General features: G+C 44.3%; 1 protein-coding gene across 1 annotated transcript in view; it reads right to left on the reverse strand.

Moving 5' to 3' along the window:
* klf7b (Kruppel-like factor 7b) overlaps positions 1–21,997 on the reverse strand; it is a 37,627-nt gene that overhangs the window by 4,674 nt on the left and 10,956 nt on the right. Inside the window, exons 2-3 of the mRNA XM_053626697.1 lie at positions 4,811–5,420; positions 1,447–1,570 (exon numbers count right to left, since the gene is read on the reverse strand). Of these exons, the coding sequence (XP_053482672.1) occupies positions 1,447–1,570; positions 4,811–5,420 (734 nt within the window). The remainder of the gene's footprint in view (positions 1–1,446; positions 1,571–4,810; positions 5,421–21,997) is intronic.

Here is a 21,997-nt window from a genome sequence, read left to right on the forward strand (position 1 = left end):
CAGTACTTCATCTCCAAAACCGAGACGTAAAGCGTAATTAGGACGCTGTCGGGACAGCGTTCGGAGATGGACTCGGTGGCCGCAGATTCTTTCAGAAGACAGTAGAGGTTTGTTGATGGAGCAGGCGAGTAGATCTGGATGGATGGCTACTGAAATCATGAGACGAGGCCCTCGTGGCATGCTGGCAGCAAGCCGGGGAGCCGTGTATAATTGCGCTTCCACCTGGAGCAGGATCAGTGTGCATGCGCAGCCGTGCCGTGTAATTTGCGCCGGGCGGCTGGCCCGAATGACAGCGTCCTACTATTGTCAACTGACAGGCTATCACTCAAAGCTACCCCCGTGTGCATGGAAATCTTGCTTGCGCTCCTCTTTCCTTTTGGAAACACACACTCCTTTTGTCACTCTCTCACACACACACACACACACGCTCAATCAGTCCTCCCCAAACCCATCACTGTCACATCACACAGAGACAAAGAGAGCTTTCATTTCTGACAGGACTGTGGGATGTAATGACAATGTTTGATGTACTGAGTTAGCGTGTGTGTGTCTGAATGAACTATTTGTGTGTAGGTGCTCGTCCCTCGCATGATTATGCTCTGAAAAGCTTACTGAAAAAAACAGTCCTGAACTGATTCAGCTGCTGTTTCACCAATTATAACACATATAGCTCATCCCTCAAAATGAAACAAAACAAAAAAGAAAAAACAGAGAGTTTGGATTGATAAGGCGGTATTTAAAGCTGCCCTTTTCCTCTATATAACCGTGATGTCGTGCATGACCTGGTCCGTCTTCCTAAACCCAACGGAATGTTCTCCGCGCTAGTCCTCCTGCGCCACGCCAAGTTCCTTTTATTGCCGTTATATAACTCGCGTATTTGAAACACGCCCCCTTATTTTTTTCCCCCCTCTGTTCTCTCCAGTCGATACACGCTGCACCGGTGGGGAGAGCGAAGGGGGCAGATTGGAAGAGAGAGAGAGAGAGAGAGAGAGAGAGAGAGAGAGTGCAGCAGTAATTTGGTAATGAGTATCACAGGACTGGACTGTGAATGAACTACTCATGAGGGAACGGGAGTCTTAAACTAACTGCCAAACGATCTATCCCAGCACACAGCAAATGCTGCTGCGCTTCAGAGAGAATTTCAGAGAGAGAGAGAGAGAGAGAGAGAGAGAGAGAGAGAGAGAGAGAGAGAGAGAAAGGGGGGGGCAACACTTCTGAGCAAGACAGTTTAGTGTTGCTGATTCCCAGCTGAAAGGAATTTTATTTGTGCGCATGAGGGGATTGCGAGAAAGCAGGTTTGATAGACAGAGAGAGACAGGTGCTGTGCCTGCTGCTTGGATGCGGAGAGAAAAAAAAAAGAAAAAAAATTTCTGGGAGAGAGAGCTTTCTAATCACACGGTTCTCTAAGAAGGAAGCCGAGTGTGTGTATGATAGCGTGTGTCTTACCTGTCGCAGTGGTTACACTTGAAGGGCTTGGCGCCGGTGTGCTTGCGGTAGTGCCTAGTCAGCTCGTCGCTGCGGGCAAAGCGCCACTCGCAGCCTTCCCAGGAGCATTTGTACGGCTTCTCACCTGCAGACACGTGACACACTCCACTTTAGCAAGCCTTTTGCACTCGCATGCTTTCACACACGCACACCTATGCAGGACAGATCCACTGCATGAAACAGAAGATAAAAATGATCTGTTATATTAAACAGTGATTACTCATCTCTTCTCTTCATTCTCTGCGTGCCAGCTATTCACATCTCTTATTGCAGCCCAAATGTCTGGAACGCTCAATGAGCCAAATCAAAAGCAATTTTCCCCTTTTTGCAAAATTCCATGAAAAAAAAAATTAAATAATAAAAATTGTGCAAATTAACTCATTCACTGTGACAACATTAATTTATAATCCAGAGTCACGTTTCCAAAACATGAAACCACTTCCATTAACTGTTCTCCACCCCCCGATGAGAGATCTGAATTTCAGATGAAGTTAAGCAGATGGGGGAGGCGATCCCCATTGTTCAACACGCTGTAGGTTTTTTTTTTTTGTTTTTTTTATCCATCAGGCTTAAAGTGATGGGTGGGGTGTCTGCTGTGGTCACGGTTCTACCCCAGCCTCGAGCTAGCGTTGTGGCGAGCAGACGGGGCTCTGGCCCTAGGCCGCCTAGCTTGCTGAAGGAAATGGAGGGGTGTCAGCGGTGCTGATTCAGATCCAGGGGTGGTAAGGATAATTGGGGTCTTAATGACGCTTAATGAGGAGTAATATCGTACTCATGCTCAGCCAGCTGCCAGTGCTACCGCTCTTCCTCATGTCCGCCAATCTTCCTAACTAGACTTGAAGAGTCATTTGAAGTGAAATTTCGGCTCGCTCGATCGAAAAAGTGCAGCTTAGCAGATTGCAAATGACAGTACAGTAAAAAGAAGGGCTGCTGTCTGTAGCACTAATGCCTAAGGACATTGGCTAGTGCCATCTAATGCAGATGGAGAATGACCAAGGATCTGTCAGGAAGGAATTACTAATTAGACGACTTATTTTTCTCTGTAAAATGGGATTGAAACAAAGCGTATTCTTGCTTAATGTTCACGTAATGGCAGCGCATCGTGCAGAGGGGTGGCTCGGCACACAAATTTGATCGCAAGCCGAGGTAATATGGCGAGTGAGTGTGTAATCTGGGAATATCCTGGATTTGCTAGTGATGAGGCAATGCGATGTAAAGGATGACACAGCACAGACGACAAACGCAAGCCGTGTGATGTAACTCCTGCAACCGTTTCCTCTTCCCTTCCCCCATCATCCTTAGTGCTCTTTGAGGGTTACAGGCATCAAATGGAGTCAAGACCATATTTTCAATTATTTCCACTAAACTTCCTTGGCGCCTTGCACAATGCTGAACAGACTGCGGTGTCTCTCTCTGGTCAGTTTGACCGAGACACGTCGCGGTCCAAATGGTTGTGCCTTTTTCTTTTATTGGATTTGCCTGTCCTTGAGCTCTCCTGGTTTATAAAATCAGCGGTGAATAATACCCCCAATGTGTACTCGTGTATCTACACAGATGGACGGAACCAGAGAGGAGCCCTCCCTTACGCTGAGATTTGCAAAGTGGTGGGGCCGCAGGTGCGAGACACCAAACGTTTCACACTGCACTCTGGGTAATTGGCCAGAGACCCCTACCCCCATCCACCCATCCATCCACATGCACACACGCACACACACTCACAAACATGCACCATCTCCCTCCTTCTGTCACAGCCCCCACTCTTCTCCCCCTCTTCTTCTTCTCTCTCGCGCTCAGACAGCAGCAAGGCAGGCTTGGACCTGCAACCACGGCAACCGCTACACCAGCCAATTATAACTTGGGAAGGCACAGATGCATGATGGAGTCGCTTAGCAACCGGTCAGAGAGAGGGAGAGAGAGAAAGTGAGAGTGAGTGTGTAAAGTTAAGAGTGAGGGAGAGCTGTGCAGTTGCAGCATGCAATGGAGGGACACTCCGCAGCATCAGCCAATTACTGTTCGCTTTCGTTGAGTGGGATGTAGTTGCCTGGCAACTCAAATGTACAGAGTGGAGCGGGGTATGCAGTAGTCTAAAGCTGGACCCTAGGCTGTTGAAGCTCTGAGCTCTGGCTGGACTGGCATACTGAAGCCTTTAACTGGTGTCCAGTGCTGCAAGCAGCCAGCCTGTTACTGCCTTTCTTCTGCATGTGATGGGGTTTCCTAGCAACTCGCTGTCTTCTAATCAACTACCCCCTGCTGCCCTTCCGTCACTGGCCTGGGTACTAATGCCACAGTTAATTACATTTCTTCAGTCAGTCAACAGCTACAATGATCGCCAAGGATCACATTTGAGCAATTACAGGGTGTGCATTTTTACTTCCGTCTCCTGGAGCAGGAGTTATCGATCACAGCCCCTACATCAGAGTCAAGTGTTCAGGCTGTAGCCCACATTTCCTCCATAGTGTATATTAGAATACACACCATTAACCTTGCAAACACTGTCGGAAAGCCAAAACCAACCTTTCCAGCACCAAGTAGGCTTCCCATCGAATCCTGCAGTAATCGTAATGTCCCTGTGCCAGTAATCTATTGAAATAATAACCGAAAAAAAGAGGATTAAACTAATTACATCATTGAATCCAGCGTGTAATGAACTTGACAGATTCTGGCATACAGCTTTCTGTTTTTGGATTTATTTATTTTTCCCTTTCTCCCATTGTTACTTGTTTCTGTTCCCTGTCAGGAACACCGCCGGTGAGCTAGTATAGTGATTAGCATTGCTACCGCTTGCAGAAACCCGCTGAGTCAACAGCCGGCCTCAGGAGCAAGATTAGCCACAGCGAGGCCATCAACACAGCAGGACTTGAGGGCACAGTGGAGCGCAACTCCCTCTCAGGGTTCAGCGAGAGGGCAACAGCAGCAAAGCAGAGGTGGATGTGGCTGAATTAGCCAAGATATGTATTTTAGCCCAGCCAGTCTATCAATCATCCTGCAATTACTGACCGCGCTGACAGGTTTTGAATAGTGTGGCTGAACTCATTTTAGTTTGAAAGTGAATTGGGGGACAACTACCTCATTCTGGTCATGCTTGCAGAGTCAGGCCTCAATCCAAGCTACTTTATAGCAGAATGTAGGATTTATATATATATATATATATATATATATATATATATATATATATATATATATATATATATTTATATTTTATTTTGCATGCTTTTCCTCATTCCGCTTGCTTTTGAGAGAAGAACAGAACTTCAGAGGCTCTCAAATACGTCCAAACGAATCCTTTATTAGCATCACATGCCTTGATGATTTGATGGAATCTCACCTGTGTGTGTCCTCTGGTGTGCCTTCAAGTGGGAACTCTTTGTGTAAACCTTCCTGCAGCCATTGAACTGGCAGCGATGGACCCTCTTCTTGTTCTCTGGGATGTCACTAATTCCTGCTGATCCCAAGCCTCCTTCTCCATCGCTCTGTGCTCCCCGGGCCGGTGGTGAAGGCAATGACTGTGTCGCCACCAATTTGGCAGTAGCCAGCCCCACTTTCTTTGCCACCAACTTGAGCGTCAGTGTGCCGTCAGGCGTGGCGGTGAGGGTCTGCGTTGGCTTGACCAGGTGCCGGCCCAGTTCTGGTGAGGAGGGTGGCGTTAGTGAGGTGACGGCACTCAGTTGTGCTGGGTGGACGCCCCCATTACCCTCTTTCACTCCTGCCTCAATGGTCTTACCACTGGCTGGAGTGTGGAGGTTTTTGGGCAGAGACACGAGCAGCGGCGGCGGACTGGGTTGGTCTGACAAGCTGGGAAGCAGTGGATCCATCAGGTCCTCGTCGCTGTCCCCCTTCATGAAACCTGGTGTCAACAGGCAGTCCAGATCCTCATCGAAGAGGTCGGACAGTCGCTTAGGCTCTGTCTGTAGATACCGCTCCAGCTCCAGACATGTCTGTGGGAAAAGAGAGACAGGGAGAAGGACATAAGGTCAAACACATAACTCTTGTTACTTTCCAGCATGACACTAATCACCTTGTACTACCTGATAAATCACTTGTTTAATCAACTGTTTGCCACACAAAGTCTAGCAATACAACATTAAACAGGGAAGAAGAAAAAACAGCTCAATTTAAAAATTACGCCATTAAAATACCAAACATCACCATGGTAATAGACCATTAATAGACTTTAACAACTTTGATAGTGAATTCACTTCATCAGAAGAGGTAGCTAAACCTGTGGGCAAGCGTCATGCCATCAATAGGTACATATTATAACAGCTTTAGGAAATTTCAGCACCCACAAGCTTACTGGCTGGTGGGTTTCGTGTCACTGTGGACTTGTCAACAGACACACTTGCGCGAGAAAACTAGTACTTTGGAGTGATTGATCACAGGTGCCGGGCTGCTCTGCCCTCTCTATGTCTTTCTGGGAGAGAAATCAAACATCCCAGGAATTTTTCATTACTTGCTAACCGCGAGGGGAAGGTATTTACCCATGCAGGTTATGGTTTTCCTCAGTGTCCGCCCTGTTCATGGCATTTCACTAGAAACGAGCACCTTGCTTAAGATAATAAACCTTTCCCCTTCTTTTCTGAAGGGGGCGATTCATTAAAAGGAGAAATACTTCAGTTGAGCAAGAGCGAAAGAGTGAATGATTAAGAGAGAGAGAAAGAGAGAGAGCGAGCGAGAGAGTGAGTGTCTATGGCTCACTGACTGCCTATTCAGCAGTTTCTTTTCTAATGGTCTAACAATATTATTCTTCAGTCACATTGACTAGTTTGGATATTAGAGCGTTCTGTTCCGCATGTCGCAGTAAAAGCACTTTGGCAGCGAGGTCGGAAGAGCATCGGGGAAAGAAAAAAAAAAAAGGAAAAAAAAAAAAAACCCCCTCCAGCTCATTCCTTCATGTCATCAGTACAAATTATAACTGCAGCAGCTTCATTATTTTAACTTTAGCAACATAAAGGACTGCATCTACAGCTTGTGTGTACTGTACGTTTTGTCTGTGGCACGTAAACAAGCTGAAAACTACGTTTAGTAAAAAGAAAAACGATAGGATTACGTTTTTATTGTTCATATTAATGTACATTTTCCTTGTTTTTCTTCGAGGGTATGGTTTCAAACCAACTCATGAGCATATTTTAAATAGTGTACATAGTCAAGGCTTTGGTACTACAGGTCTTTGGATAGCCAAACGTTGGCAGGATGTACATGTTTCAGTAGGATTTTACACTCCTGCTTGGAATGGAACGTCAAACCTGGTTAAAAAGGCTTTCACTTGGGGTTTTGTTTTTTTTTTTGGTCCAACTCAAAAATCTATTTGTAGCACAGCAGAAAAGCAGCTGTTGTTACTGTTTAATACTGAGACACCGGGTTTATTCACGTTTCATCATAACACCTCGACTAGAACGATATCCACCACTCCAGAGCAGCATTATCCATACTTAAAACTAGTATTAATCAATAATATATATATATATATATATATATATATATATATATGACACTCTATACTATTAATATGTTGGAACATATTAAAGATTTGTGATAAGACTATTGTTCATGATTCTGTCCTGCATTATAAACATTTTATTTGCAGGCTCTATTTGAACAATCGGATCTTCCTGAAACAGCGTGAAACCTTACAGCGGGTGTAAAGCGAAGCTTGTGCGTTTTGGGACGGTTGCACGAGCTTCAGCTTATGCGGCAGGTGTGTAAATTATCCATGCGTACTGAGAATATAGGGCCTTTCATCCAGGTGTTCAAGTGAGAATTTCAGCAGTAGACTGAAGTTTTACATCTTGAATTATTTTAGTTGCCAGTGTGTTTTTATAGAGCTTATTTGCAGTCACAGATTTATTTATTTATTCTCCAAGCGTGCAACGCAGAGAGACGAGAACACACAGTACTCCATTATAGCTTCCAGAAACAAATGAAGCAAGGGTAGAAAAACCCTGTAATAGTACATGTTTATCTGAACAACACTACAATTGAACTGCTTTATGAATCTGAATAACTGGAAGGTAAAGTCAAATACGATATGCTCACTCTGCTCAATATGTCTAAAAATAAAATAATAATTAAAAAAAAAAAACACTTAAATATACAAAAAAATGTCACAGTTAAAATAGTTTATTTATATAATATCTATAATAGTAAACTAGTACAGATATTAGTGAGTTTACTGCCCCTAATCGTTTACATCACGCACACTACAGCAATAATGCATTATGGGAATCCTGAGTGTGAATAGCAAATGAAAGATCAAATCATATCTCTGCTTAGACCTCACTCGCCCACGTTCCTACCAAACACACAGTCACAGGTTAGCGTTAACTGAGACTGATATCTGCTGAAGTGAATATCAGAATGTTATACTTATATTGGCTGCACCTGCAACACTGAGCTCTATCAATAATATATGTGGTGCTAAGAGGCGTTATCACACAAAGAGACAGCTAGAGATAGATAGAGAGAGAGAGAGAGAGAGTGCGCGAGAGAGAGAGATAGTTGGGGGGGGGGGGGGGATGGGTTGAGAACACCGCCAAACTGCTATTAGCTAACACGGCTCGGGTCCAAACTAGACACAAAGAGAAAATTACGGCCAATCTCGGAGTCGGTTCCTCACACCGTTTCCTGCTCCCTGTGTATGTAATAAAGTCGGCACATTATCTAAAACTAATGCTTTTACATCTCCGCCTGCATCTACCAAAACTGTTCTCCCCTGCTCCCTGTATCCTTGGATTGAAACTATATTTTTTCCCTAAATACAAATAGGTTTTAATTAAAGCGATTTGGCTTTCATCAGATGCTGTTTGAAGCTCTACCTCATGATGAAACACTGATCTCTCTCTCTCTCTCTCTCTCTCTCTCTCTCCCCCTCCACAGCATGCGTTGATGACTAATTAGCCACTCAAACGACCCGGCGAAGAGAGGCTCTTTATTCAGCTAATTTGCTGATGGGAAGCCCAAGTGTGTGTACTCTTGCATCACGTACGTGTTTGTGTGAGTAAAATGGAGCGGTAACTAAAAACTACTCCTTGATTTTTATTGCCATTAGAATACATTTTTTTTTTTTTTTTAAACTAAACAAAACCTTTCACTTTGGGTTTTTTGTGCACTTCGTGTAGGCTGAAGTGGCAGGGAGAGATGAGTTGCTATCCGGCTCGCACTGTGATTCTGCATGGAAATGGTGTCGTTTTCAATGAGCCGGGTTGATGAAATCTGTCTATATGATATGCCATCTTTGCCGTCCCCTGCAGTGCCCAGAACAATAACCCACGGCTCCTGTCTATCCACTACAGCTATTATCATCCATACATTCCACTGATCATAACCACTCTCCTGTAAAATTGGGACTCTGTCCTTGATTCGTTTAAGGAAGGATTTTGCCCTGTTTGGGTCTTCCATTCATTTGATTTGGACTGATATATAAATATATATTTTTTGGCTAAGGAGCCTGTGGCGGCTGCTGCACCATTAGCTCTGTAACGACATGACAATTACTGAGGAACCCTGGGAAAGCCATTGTGCCAAGTGACAGACGCTTATCATCAACTGCAGGAGGCGCTTTGAGTCTCCGTTGCACGTCCATGACAGACCACCCCTCAGGTTGCAGAGAGAGAGAGAGAGAAGAAGAAGGAAGCTAGTCAGCCACACGCATTCTGTCAGAGGTAGATCCTATCTGTCCCAATGACATTTAAGCTATCACCACAACGGGATGAACATCACCGTAATCTGAGGCCCACGCCATCGTGGATAGGATTTCATGGATTTGCTCGCCTTTTTGGCTGAGTGGTAGGACCCAGAGGCCTGGGCTGCCACTTTTGGCTTGTTCAGACAGTAGCGATGAGCATTGCTGTGGAGACTGAGTCCAACACACCATACACACACAAACACACACACACACACACAGTGGACCTGAGCTTCCTCACTCCATTCACTGTCATCTACCCATCCCCCTGGTTCCAAGCCCCAGGAATCCTGACATTTAGAGGATACAGTTACACCATGAGGCAGAGAGCACTGTGTGTGTGTGTGTGTGTGTGTGTTTGACTAACTGTGTGTGACCATTTATTTTGGTAAGGGTGTGTGTGTGTGTGCTTTTGGTTGCCCTATTGAAAAGTGGCCATAAAACCAATGAAGTGGTGTACCTAACAGTCGGTTTCCTAACAAAAGACCCAACAAAAGCATGAAAAAGTGTCCCAATAAAATGGTTAACGGACAAATAAATTGAAAGGTGCTTATGTGAAAAGTCAACGGTCGTCAGCTTGGTACAGCGCTGAGTGGCCTGGGCGATTCCTTTTGATCTTGCTTGCAATTCCCACCATCAAAGAAAGCCTTCTAAATGAAAGACTCGCTCAATCACAACCGCTGTCTCACAAAGGGGATTTCAGCATCTTTTTTTTTTTTTTAGGGAGGAGAGATACACACTCGATCACTTGATTCTTTCCACCAGCTGTCACTAAAGCTAAACTACAAGGTTTTGAACGGCAAACGGCTTGGGGAGCTGACAGCCGCTCGCGACAAACTCCAAAACGCAATACGACGCAGTTCACACCTAAGGACAAACAAGTGTGGCTGATGTCTTGACAATTCCTCAGTGTTTCAACTTACTTCTGAGGCGACTCTATATCTCTTCCTCTTTCTTGCCTCCTATGAAATTTTAATGAGCAGTGTATGATGGAGTGAGTCCACTCAGACTCTCCTGCTGTGTAATGGCCCTCCTCTCTGCCTGGTTCTGCACCTGTGTCACCCCAACTTCACCCCCTCCCACTCAGTACAGTAGCCTTACTGTCCCCCTCCTCAACACACACACACACACGCAAAACACAATAGCACAGCAAGTCAATTAGCACCTGGGCACTAACCATCCTCTCCCTCTTCTACTCCACTCCATCCTCATCACGCTCGGCCTAATAAACATGGGCCATAAAATAAATGAACGTAGGCGATCCATGTGGAAGAAAAATGCTAACAGCTGTTAGCTAGGACAGCCCAGATATGCTCTTTTAATTTGGACGGATAATTTAATCCAGTTTCATTTGGCCTGTGGCCACCGATGCAGTGGCTGAACACTCACACTTGCTGGCTCTTTTATCTTGGGTCGTGCCCTCTGACATTTGCCCACAGTGAGGGGAAAAAAAATAAAATAAAAAATATCACGTGCAATGTGGTTGGGAATGTATTTCACTGAGAAGGCAATTAAATATAAAACGAGCCACTTCTAGAAGTTGAGATTTTTAAGGAACAGGACATGCTTCGATGAATGTATAAAATCCTGTTAAAGTCTATTGATAAGAGCCATATCTCGTTCCACTGTGCTTTCCTGGATGACGTGATAATAACCGCCTGGCACGAATGCCTTGTTTCTCTGCTACACAGTTTTTTTTTGTTGTTTTTTTAAAAAAAGCAAGCCAAGCGGTGTCATCTGAAATTAGGGAAATCTTTTTTTGTCAGAGGTTCAGATTCGCTATTTATGAGAACAAGAAAAAGGCTCTGTCGGGAAAGAATAGCACTATCCCACATCTTTTACAATGATCTCATAGCATGTGTGAATATTTTAACGCAGGGCGGAGATTAAATCTGACCCACACAGCTAGGCGATCAAGACTAGACATTGTCCTGTGAGGGTGTAGAGAAGAGAAATAAAAGACCATTTCTGACATATTACTCTTAGCAAAGCCAGACAAAGCCAGAGTGAACGATGCCCGACTGCAGACGTTCCCCGGGCTCTCGCTGCCCTGTTGACGCCGCTTTCTCAGCGCCAGATTTCTCGGCGTATCTCTCCGCTGGTGGAAACCGTGCACTTGATTTCCTGGGGGGGGGGGGGGGTTGGCAGTTGATAGAGACAGAGAGAGAAAGGAAAAAAAGAAAAAAAAAAAAAAGAGGCCAACTGTGTGCCACACAACTCCTGCATTTACATATGCGTATCATTATTGTTGTGGTTGCCTGGATACCAGGCGATAGTTAAATCCCTTGTGTCTATCTGCAAAAGCAACTCCTACAGTGTATGAGCCAGACAGCCAACACGAAACCGAAAAACGGAAAAATCCAAGGGCTTACGACGCCAAAAGAATATGACCTTGACATTGCTACAGAACCTAAAAAATATGTCATACTAATACATTTACACACATACCTGTATATCTTATGGATTTAACTACCGGATCTCATATTGCAATAAGACTGCAAAAAGGTTTTCGTTCCACATCACTGAGCCAAGAGACAGAGTAACCCTGACCTATGTGTAGGCTTAGTAGAAAACAGAAAATCAATACATGCTGGCCATTAGTCTCCACACCCAAGCAGCTTCTATGTGGCAGGTCTCATGTTCTTGACACACTTTGAGGGGTTTTTCCCTTTTTCCTTCCCTATGGGATGCGGTCTAGCTGCCAAAACCTCAGAGTTCACAGTTATGTAATTATTACCACACTTAATATCAAGATGCTGTCTAGAAGTAACAGTACCAATACCCTAAGAGGTATAGAAGTCTTTAGGAGATGATTTTGTAGCTCTAACAGAAGTATATATGTAAAACTGACGAACTAAAAATTTGAAAACTCGTAATGACGGTTAAATCATATGAATCAGTCCAAGATAAGATTATTTTATTGTCATTGCACAGGCAATGGAACTTAATTTAGCAGCAATCTGGCCAACATGCAATTATGATATATTACCACATGTACTACGAAGGAGAATAAATAAATAAATAAACAAACAAACAAACACACACACTATATAATACAAAGAAGGACAAATGTTACACGAGTGTATAATTTAATATAATATCTCATATGTAAGGGAGATGAAGAATAAATAAAGTATATAAAGAATGCCATGATCCTGTGTGTGTGTGTGTGTGTTTGTGTGTGAGATACCAGTCTGCATGACATAATCTATCTTGTACAATACCTTTAATAATGTAATGCCAATTAGGATAATGATTAGTGTCATTTTCCTGATGTTTCTTTGCATAACCCACTACAGTTTGGTGCCTGATTACAGCGCTGGTGCCAGATGTTCATGAAAGACTCGGTGGGAAATGGAGCAGCACGTCCTCAAGGTAGCAATGAAAATGAAATGAAAGTTACTTCGAAGACTTACTTAAACGAAAAGTACCCTAGTAGCGCAGAGTAAATGTAATCTTCCTAAACGCTCTCGGTGAAAGGCTAAGACTGGCTTTGGGTGCGAGATTATGCAAAATTCAACACACTCATTACTTTGTATCAATATTTACCCTCTTCCGAAAAGCTAATTGCATGCTCATTGTGCGATACGAATTCGCCGGTTCATGACAAATTCATTGTTTAATCGCACCCTCATCCTTTGTGTACCCTCCATTCTCCTTCCTGTACCTAAAGCTGTGCTTCTAAAGACTGGCCTTCTTAGGCATTGCGGTGGCCGAACTCCAGCTCTCGCTTCCTCTTCCTCTTCTCAGTCTGTGGCTGGTGAGCACCAGGCAGCTCCTCTGGGAGACGAGCGGAAATCCAGACAGAGGCTCAGCCTTAGACGAGCACAACAGGCCCTGAAGCTGTTTCCATGGTAGCCACATTGTTGGGGTTTAATTTTTTTTTTTTTTAAAGAATCATAGATGTGCTGGAAATGGTCATAATCTCTTTCGGGTCTACTAGGTTTTACATTAGGATACGTTAAGTGGTTATCCCAACAAAAACGTGTTGGTCATAAAAAAATTGACCACATATCCTTATTGCCTATCTCCGGATTCAGGCTTTGCCTATTCCCTTCCTGTTTCCACGATCAACTGAGGATCAGAGTTGTGGGAGTGGTTTTTTAATTAGGAGGTGATATTTCATTTATAGCTAAAATATCCTGGACGTTTAACTCAGTTTTATTGTAATGAGTTCCAAATTATAAACCCTTCGAGATTGCCGGTGCTGTAAAACAAACATTCTTTGAAAAGCATCCTTTTCAGTATTCTACCCTGAAATCAGATAAAGAAACAGAAAAATGTTCATTAGACAGAGGTGTGCATGAGCTGATGCATGCTGACAGCCCTTGGCAGAACATTAGGGCCCCCGTTAAGGTTCATGACATAACCGAGACAGGTTTATTATGACATGAGCTTTCCCGAGGCAGTCTGAAGATTGCCACCTAAGGAGAAGAAAACACCTCGTCTCCTCTCGATACTAAAACACTGACGCGCTGACCAAAAAAAAAAAAATCATCTCTTCATAAACAAGCCTGGAAGAACTTCATTATACCTCATTTCTCTGTAGACACAGGACTCATTTCTCTACATTTGTAAGAAGGAGCAAACCACAGTGCTCACCCTGGCCATGCATAGTAATTAGCAGACCTTATGTAGACTAAGCACCCTTGTTGGTAAGGATTACCACCAATATGTATCTTTGTACTAGCATAGACTAAGCGACCTTTTCACATGAAAGCTGTGAGCTCTCAATTAAGGGTGAGATAAAGATGACCTTGGAAAAAATGTATGCTTGTTTAACACACCTGATTTCTCTATACATAGTACAAGTCATGTTCAGTGCACGCTTATGCACTGATGATATGTTTCTCAGCTCGGTGGTGCCCTGTGATTATTAGTCATGTGAAAAATAGGCTAGAGATCCCAGGGTAAATTAATAGTTCGATTTGAGACTGTGTTGTAGTGCTCAGAAGGGTTAACTCAGTGTTCCCAGGTTTGGGACAGAAAAGTCAATAGGCCAAGTTAGATTTGGAAATTCAATTTAAATTATTCCATAGATCCAACAAGCCTTAATGGACCACTGGCATAATCCCTGTCTAGACAGAGTTGGCACTGCTAATTATTATGATAACTTATTACCTCTTAATTGAAGTGAGGAATGATGGGGGTTCTAAGGAATAAATGGGCAATGGCACTGCTACTGGAGAACTGCTTCTGCCAACTTCTCCATCTGTACCCAGGCACACAAGGAGGCTGTACGCTTGACATTACACAGCTGCAGCTAATGAATACATACGCTTGTGTGGCCACCAAATCCCGTTTTACTGAGTTCTACAAACACCAATTTAGGTCGCAAAATGATGGTCAAATGTGTGACGGGAGACGAAAGGGCTGTGAAAGAAGTGCAAGGCACAAAACCCTGCACTCATTTGTTTTATCAGCGAGTGTTTGTGAAAGAAACAACGTCCCCTTGATCAGGTCCCAAACCAACACAGGTCCCATTAACATCCAGTCAAACACACTTGACTTCGTTGGGGTGGGGGAGACAACAGTCGAACTTGTTTTTGGGAAACTGTTGAGCAATTCCCCTCTATCCATTGCGGTATAACAGGGCATGGTTTAACAGATAAATACATGTCATTCAGACAAAAACACTAGGTCAAACATTCAAGAGTTTCTTAGAAACCATTCAAACTTGAGCCTGTTATTGCTTGTGTGCAGATTCCATTCTTTGGGCTTGCAAGGCACAGCAAAGAATTAGGAGAATGGCTTGTGAATTGAAGTGGTAAGAAATACATTGCTGTATTCAGTGCAAATTAAGAGCTAAATTATAATAAAGACAATTTTTTTTTTGATCCTCTATACAGTGCCTGGTCTAAAAACCAGCTCTATAAAAATATATAAATAAATAAATAAATTCATGCCAGCTGATGACACAGTGAGAAGGTATGAGAATGTGAAGATTTGTGCCAAGACGCCAAATGTAGGATAATCATACCAACAAAGCCAGCGAGACAGCATTCAGGCTAAGCATGCAGAGCAGACTTAGCCCCAAAGAATGGGTCCCTGTCTTCCTTTAACTGGATTTGGGGACGAGCTGCTGTTTATCTGTGTATGGGTCGGCTAATGGCCGCTGGCTGGTGGCACTGGGGTAATCTAATCAGGATACAGCGATTTACATTACATCGCTCAGGCAGGATTATTCCCCATCAGAAGCCGCTTGAAAGGGGACACTTTTAAGTGGGGTTAACAGCTTGTTATAAGATTCGAGAGACTAAGTGCGGGATACTGGCGTGTTTCTATCTGTGTGTTTTGTGTGTGTGTGTGTGTGTGTGTGTGTGTGGGGAAGTGTGCAAGCATGGGGGGTTCCCATTGTGTAGGCTAATCTTCATTACGCACTGCAAAGAGATCAGTGCTCAGGCGGGGGGATACAACACCAGAAGACAAAAGAGAACAAGAGAAGAGAGTGTGGCGAGACAAAAGGAGATGGGCAACAAAGAGAGAGCTGGAGGCGGGGGCTGACTCTGGGGCTTTTTTGTCTCATACGATGCATAGTCCTTTGGGTATTGTGTGGAAAGTTACATCCACACTGGCACAGGCAAGTCATCGCACTATCAGGCCAAGTTCTTCGAAGGAGGCAGTTTCAGCTACAGGAACTATATTAAAGCATCCTGCATCAGTTGGCTGGATCAGTTGTGATGCTGTGAGCACTTCGGTTGACTGAGCTCTCTCTCCCCCTCTGTTTTGTGGAAATTTAAGCAGTACTGAACAAAATCTGCTACATCCATTTGCTAACCCTTACATTAAAGACATCAGCTCTGAGCTCTCTCTCTTTTTACTTTTTCTGGGCTTCTGTCCAACAGATACCTCTGCACTTTCAACCTTCTGCATTACAAGCAGGGAGCCACATGGAGGAAGTCTAAACTTACCCAAGCATGAGGACCAGTGGGCAGCGTTCCCTTAGTCACAGTTATGTCACAGCGACGCAAGTTTATATACTCGAGATGTCAGTTCACCGTGTCTGTCCCCTTTCAGTTTGTTGCCTTTACCCTGCTCTATTAAGCTATGGAAGAAGCCCCTGTTATCCCAACTACACTGTAGGGGCCAGTCAGGAATTCCTGCTTCCTTTTCCTTGCTAAAAGCTAGCACAATAGTCTGTGTGTGACAACCTTGGGAGCAAAGCATCCGACAATGAAGCAGCTGGGGTGTGACTACTACATCTTCTGCACCAAACGAACAGACTTCTTGGATAGTTTAGTTAACAGTAATAACGAACAAATCAAATGTTTTTGGTAAATGCATTTCTCTGAGACTATTTTACGAAGCAAGTCTTACAACTGATGCTATTCTGCTAGCCATCTGAGTCACATTGTGGTAAATAAGTTCTGGATAGTTCTTTGTACCCAACCACAGGATGTAACAATTGAGAGAGTGTGACAGCAGTGACAAGGAGGCCCTAACAGAGAGGAAACACATTCCATGCATATGAGCTTCTTTCCTGTTTGATCTGACTAAAAGACTCTGTAAGCCAAGGATTTTGGATATTGTGGAGGTACGACACAGGGGCCTGTACTAGTGCGAGATAGCGTGTCCGTACCTTGACTTGGAGCTAAGAATTGAAGTTATGCCATACTCTCTTGCCTCATGTCCTGATTACTATCCCACAGATAAGGACAAACACACAAAAGACCTTGTCAGGCACATTCCAGTGTAGAGTCACTGTGAACCATTGTGAGTATGTTACTTAAGGTGGGAGAAGGGTTTGAAGAAGGGCATAGATGGCTATAACCAATCCAATTTGAGAGTTCAGATTAGCTAGCAGTGATGGGCAAAGGCAGTTAGGATAACAAGAATTTGAGCCCCGACCCCCCCCTTGTCGCTCCCATATTCAGGCCTTCAACCAATCTTATAGCACTGCCGCTGAAAAGCTTTTGTGCTATAGGGATTTTTCACGCACGAAAGGCTCCAAAACAAAACGAGGAATGTTGATTTTGCAAAGCCGCTTAAAAAATTAAACAACTTACACGAACCCCCTTTTAGGAGCTCACCTCTGAGAGATAGGAGAGGCCTGACGGGTTCTGTTTTGTGAGATAACTGCACAAGATCCCGTCCCAACCCAATTTTTCAGCACCAGGTTAAGCAACACAGTTAATTGCCATCGCTCACTAAGGAGCACGTAAATGACTTTTTCATCCCTGACTCTGTCCTCTTTATAATTATCTTGCAGAATGGTAATTACACCAAGTGAGCTCAGCTCGTATTTTATGGGACAACAAACTCCTTTGCTCTTTCCGGTGCTCTTATTTTCCCCCTGTGGTTATGTCAAAGAAGGGGTAAACATGGGCACTTTGAGATAATTTAAGGCATTGGGAAAAACAATCAAGGTGTTTCAATGAAATATTATAAGGAGCAATGAGGCTGTTGTTTATCATAAATACTGAGAATTATGCTATATAATACAAAATCCCGAGGGCCATTTCACAGAATGTTGTCGGTTGTAGAGTTCTTTAACCATCAAGTGTGTGAAAGTAACCAAATCGCATTTTTAAAGCAGATCAAATGTCAGACACAAGTATGAGAAAGTAAATGTGAACTAGCAGCTATAACTCGGAGTCTTAAACCCATTTTGGAGAAACAAAACACATGTATCAGGGCCATCTCAAAGGAGATAGCTGCTTTAGAAATACTTCCTCTGATCTGATCCTGCTCTTGTTACGTGCTTGCAATACAGAACAGAGAGCCACAGCATTGTTGTGATGTCTCAATCTGTGCACAGTGTCCTTTCCTCTTCTGATATCTCATCTCTTAAACACCAGACAAAATGCCTGCCACTCAGCCAGTCGGCACTGAGACAGGGTGAGCGCGTGTCTGGTGGGAGGGGGGGAATGGCGATCATGAGATGACACACAAAATCTCCTCTATAGAACCACAACCAGGGATTACAGAAAAACATAGCTGTGATGCCACCTTTTTGAGCACTTCCCAAAGTGTGAATGAATCAATTGTGTTTCGCTGTCACTGCTTTCACAATCTGCTTCATCCGCAAAAACACAACTTTGTATATATATATATATATATATATATATATATATATATATATATATATATATATATATATAAATAACACAAAAGAACATGCCTTTTTAGGCAAATTAACTAAGGAAAGCTTGAAAGTTCCTGTCTTTTTCCACTCGTCCTCAGTGTCTCTCACTCATGCAAACACTCGTATACACAAAGCTGCCTATACAAATCCCGCCTGCAGACTCAAAGTATGACCTCATCTCTCCTGTCCTCCCCCCTCCCTCCCCCCAGGCATGCTCCAGAGTAGTTAGGCCGAGAGTGAGGTCACCTGAGACGGCAAGGGCCCCGCCCTCTTCTGACTCACTCCCACGCAGCCTTTTACAGTGATGGTACTTTGAACCCAATTACCAGCGTCTGACACAACGGCTACAGAGACATAAAAAGGAAACCTAACTGGGACTTGATGAATGCCTTTGCAGTCCATTAATTCCTGACTACAATGGAAGCCACAAAAAGGCAGCCCTTTTGCCAAGAGTGAACTGTGAAGGTAGGCCAGGGGAGTCAGCAGTGTCTCTGTGGCTGACCATGTGGAGCTCCAGTTTTTGCCCCTCTGGCGTCAGCGTGCTTACCCGAGGTGCCCCAACCTGTTTAGTGTATAAATAACACCAGACTGAGAGCTGAGCTTTTTGAAGCCACCGTGCTCCACGTCAGGGCAGGCTGGTTCGGCAGGTGCCCCTGCTGCCATCACACCTGTCTGCACTGCAAGGGGTGGGGGTGGGGTCACGTTGAGGACGTGCTGCACTCCCTCATTAAACTCCTTATTCCCTCCTGCATGCCTTCATTGGTCTACCACAAGGTCACAAAGCCTGTGATGACGGCATGGTTGCTGGGAAGACTAGTCAAAACTAGAACTAGTCAGAAGGATTACCTCATCGTTTTTACAGCAATCTACAGTGTGGATGGGACTGTGGAAGTGCAGGGCAACACTTAGCACTTTGAATTATTCGGTGATCTCATTCTGAATACTGAATAAGAGTGAAGATGAGTCACTCACACACTCCATGAAGAATTAAGCTGTTGACCTGTCTGTGAAAAGCCAGAGAGAGAGAGCATTTGGAGATGGTGTGTGTGTGTGTGTGTGTGTGTGCTTACGAGTGTCTTCTTTAAAGGAAAGGGACAAAGTCAGTTAGACACTACAGGGCTTGCTCAGTGCTGTACTCTATGCCTAAAAGCACACACTACTTGCTACTTGAATCTGACAGAGGGAAAAGTGCTCGATACTGGACCATCAACGTGCAGCAGTCTCTCTCTCTCTCTCACTCACACATACACACACACATACACACACACACACACACACACACACACACACACACACACACACACACACACAAAGCCTTTCTCGACTACACAAGCAATTTATACACACACGCACACAGTCAGCCCCCATTCCGACAGAGCCTGGCCAATCCCTCAGGTATTCCCGGCAACATCGCAGATTAAAATAGCTGGCGACCCACATAGCTACGCACTGGCGCAGGCTCCCTTTTAGAGGAGACAGACTTTGCACTCCGTGCCCCGCCACCAATGCGCCGGCTGTACCTTCCAGATCATAATTACCTCTTCGTCCTGTTTCTAAAGCGATTCCACCAGATGGTGTGAACATCATCATACATCTCCCAGCCAGGTGACTGAAGTAGAGAGTGCTAAAAAGAATCTCACGAACGCGCCGCAAACGCTCTTGCAAATGAATCCCAAATCAGCTTCTATCAACCTTCTTGCATGTAAATGTGACAACAATTTGAATGGGGTGCTTTTTTATTTTTTCCTCCCTTGAAAAATGGGTCTCGGCGTGGCTGTGCAAAACAAGAGAGGAGAGGCTGAACGTCTCGGCGAGAAGGACGAATTCCCAAAGTCGATAACACTCTGCATGTGACCCACTTCAGTCCTAATGGCTGAGTAGAGCACACATGCCCCACTCGCTCAACAAACCCCTTATTGGTTCAGAATCTTCAAGAGAATCAATGCTGTTGAGCTGATGTCATAGGAGAATTAGAAGGAGGTTGAAGGGTTACTAGTACAGCCTGCAGCGCCACAGCCCAAACATTTGGCTCCTCTTAAAATATTTAAATGTCTAAATATCAGTTGTGATCTTTTTAAGCATGAAAAGAACATCCAATTTGTTATACGGGAGAGAAACTAAAGGGCTTTTCATCCATTTTTATGGTTCTGCTTAAATACCCGTCTTTTCTTTTTGTAATGCGTATTTTTATAGCCTGTCTGGGGGATGTTAATGTCAAATCTGCTGGCATGTGGCTGCTCTTTAATTTGAATGTGAGGTCACGGTGGAGGATATGGAGCCCCTCGTTTGTCTTTTTCACTGAAAAACTGGATCATGCCAGCAGAGGGGAACAGGTGGGTCTCACAGCAGAGCAGTATGCAGACACTCTGAGGGAAGACAGCAGTACTGGTAAATCCATAGCCAGGACTATATTGGGCGTGCATTATGCCACCTGGCATAAGCCTTGTAATACAAAAAACATAACCAACACATAGCACCCGTGTGGTCATCACCTGGAGCTCTAGCCAAAGCAATGGTGAAAAGAGCAGAGTTGTATGGGGTTTATAGTAGAAGAACCCATGTACAGGTTTGGTTTCCTGAGTACTAGAAAGCATCATAAGTAATGTAGATCTTTTAGTGCCACAAACCCATCAGTGAAACCACATGTGAAATTTGCTGTGACTGGCATCTCCAGGTCTGCTTTGTGCATGTGAAATGGGGGAAGTCCCATGCCAAAAGCGTGCTCAAAGTCATCTCTCTGACACACGGCTTTTGTAATCTCTATGGGGCATTTTCTGCTCATGAGAGCATGGAGTACTGTGTGTACATCACTCTGCTCCACTAGAGAGTGGCGGGGATTGGGTGCCAAGGGGGCATCTGCCCTTTTTATTTTCTCTCCATCTCTGTAGTGAGCAGACATGTTATAGTTAGGCAGGAAGCTCTGCATGGGGCAATGCATGCCAACCTTGCCTGCAGCAGCAGCTTGGAATAAGCGAGAGAGAGAGAGAGAGAGAGAGAGAGAGAGAGAGAGAGAGAGAGAGAGAGAGATCGGTGGAATTGAGCAGGCCAGGCACAACACAATGGGACTCTGGACAGCAGCCAGGTCATGTAGTCACTGGACACTGAGACACAGAACATATGCAAATATCCACCACCACCACACACACGTGCACCAGTACAAGCAAATCATCACACTGCAGCTCTTGAAAATATGAAAGAAAGAAGGTCAGAAAAGTAGAGCTAGGATTTTGTACCTTAATCAAAACTAAGACCACTTGTTTTAGAATGAACAAAATACCACGAGGTGTGTTTAATTCCAGACCACGCATCCAGGTTTCATATTCACATGGCCTGTGTTATGTTCTGGGTTTGGTTTTTCTTTCACTTTCAGGGGCTATTTCAGGACACAGAAGGAGCCCTTTAGGTGATTTTCTCCTTGATGGAAAGTACCTGTTGTCCCGGAGTGTTTGTGTTTGAACGTACAGCCAGTGTTGTGTCTGATGCCTCCTCACTGTACCTCACTGCTACCAAAACAAACGTCTGCTGCCCTGCCCTGGTGTGCGCACACGCACGCACGCACGCACACACACACACACACACACACAGTCCTCCAGGCCTTCTCTTTTCAAGGTTGTATTCAGTTAACCATGTTTTGTGTTCCTCCTCTCTCTGAGGAATATCTTGATTTAACAAGCAGGAGAAGCTTTTGTTTAAATGCGAGTCAAATTTATCTGGTTTATTTGTGCACAGGAAGCAAGGAGGAGTATCGC

Source organism: Ictalurus furcatus, chromosome 6 (assembly GCF_023375685.1).
Source record: "Ictalurus furcatus strain D&B chromosome 6, Billie_1.0, whole genome shotgun sequence".
NCBI classification, from domain to species: Eukaryota; Metazoa; Chordata; class Actinopteri; order Siluriformes; family Ictaluridae; genus Ictalurus; species Ictalurus furcatus.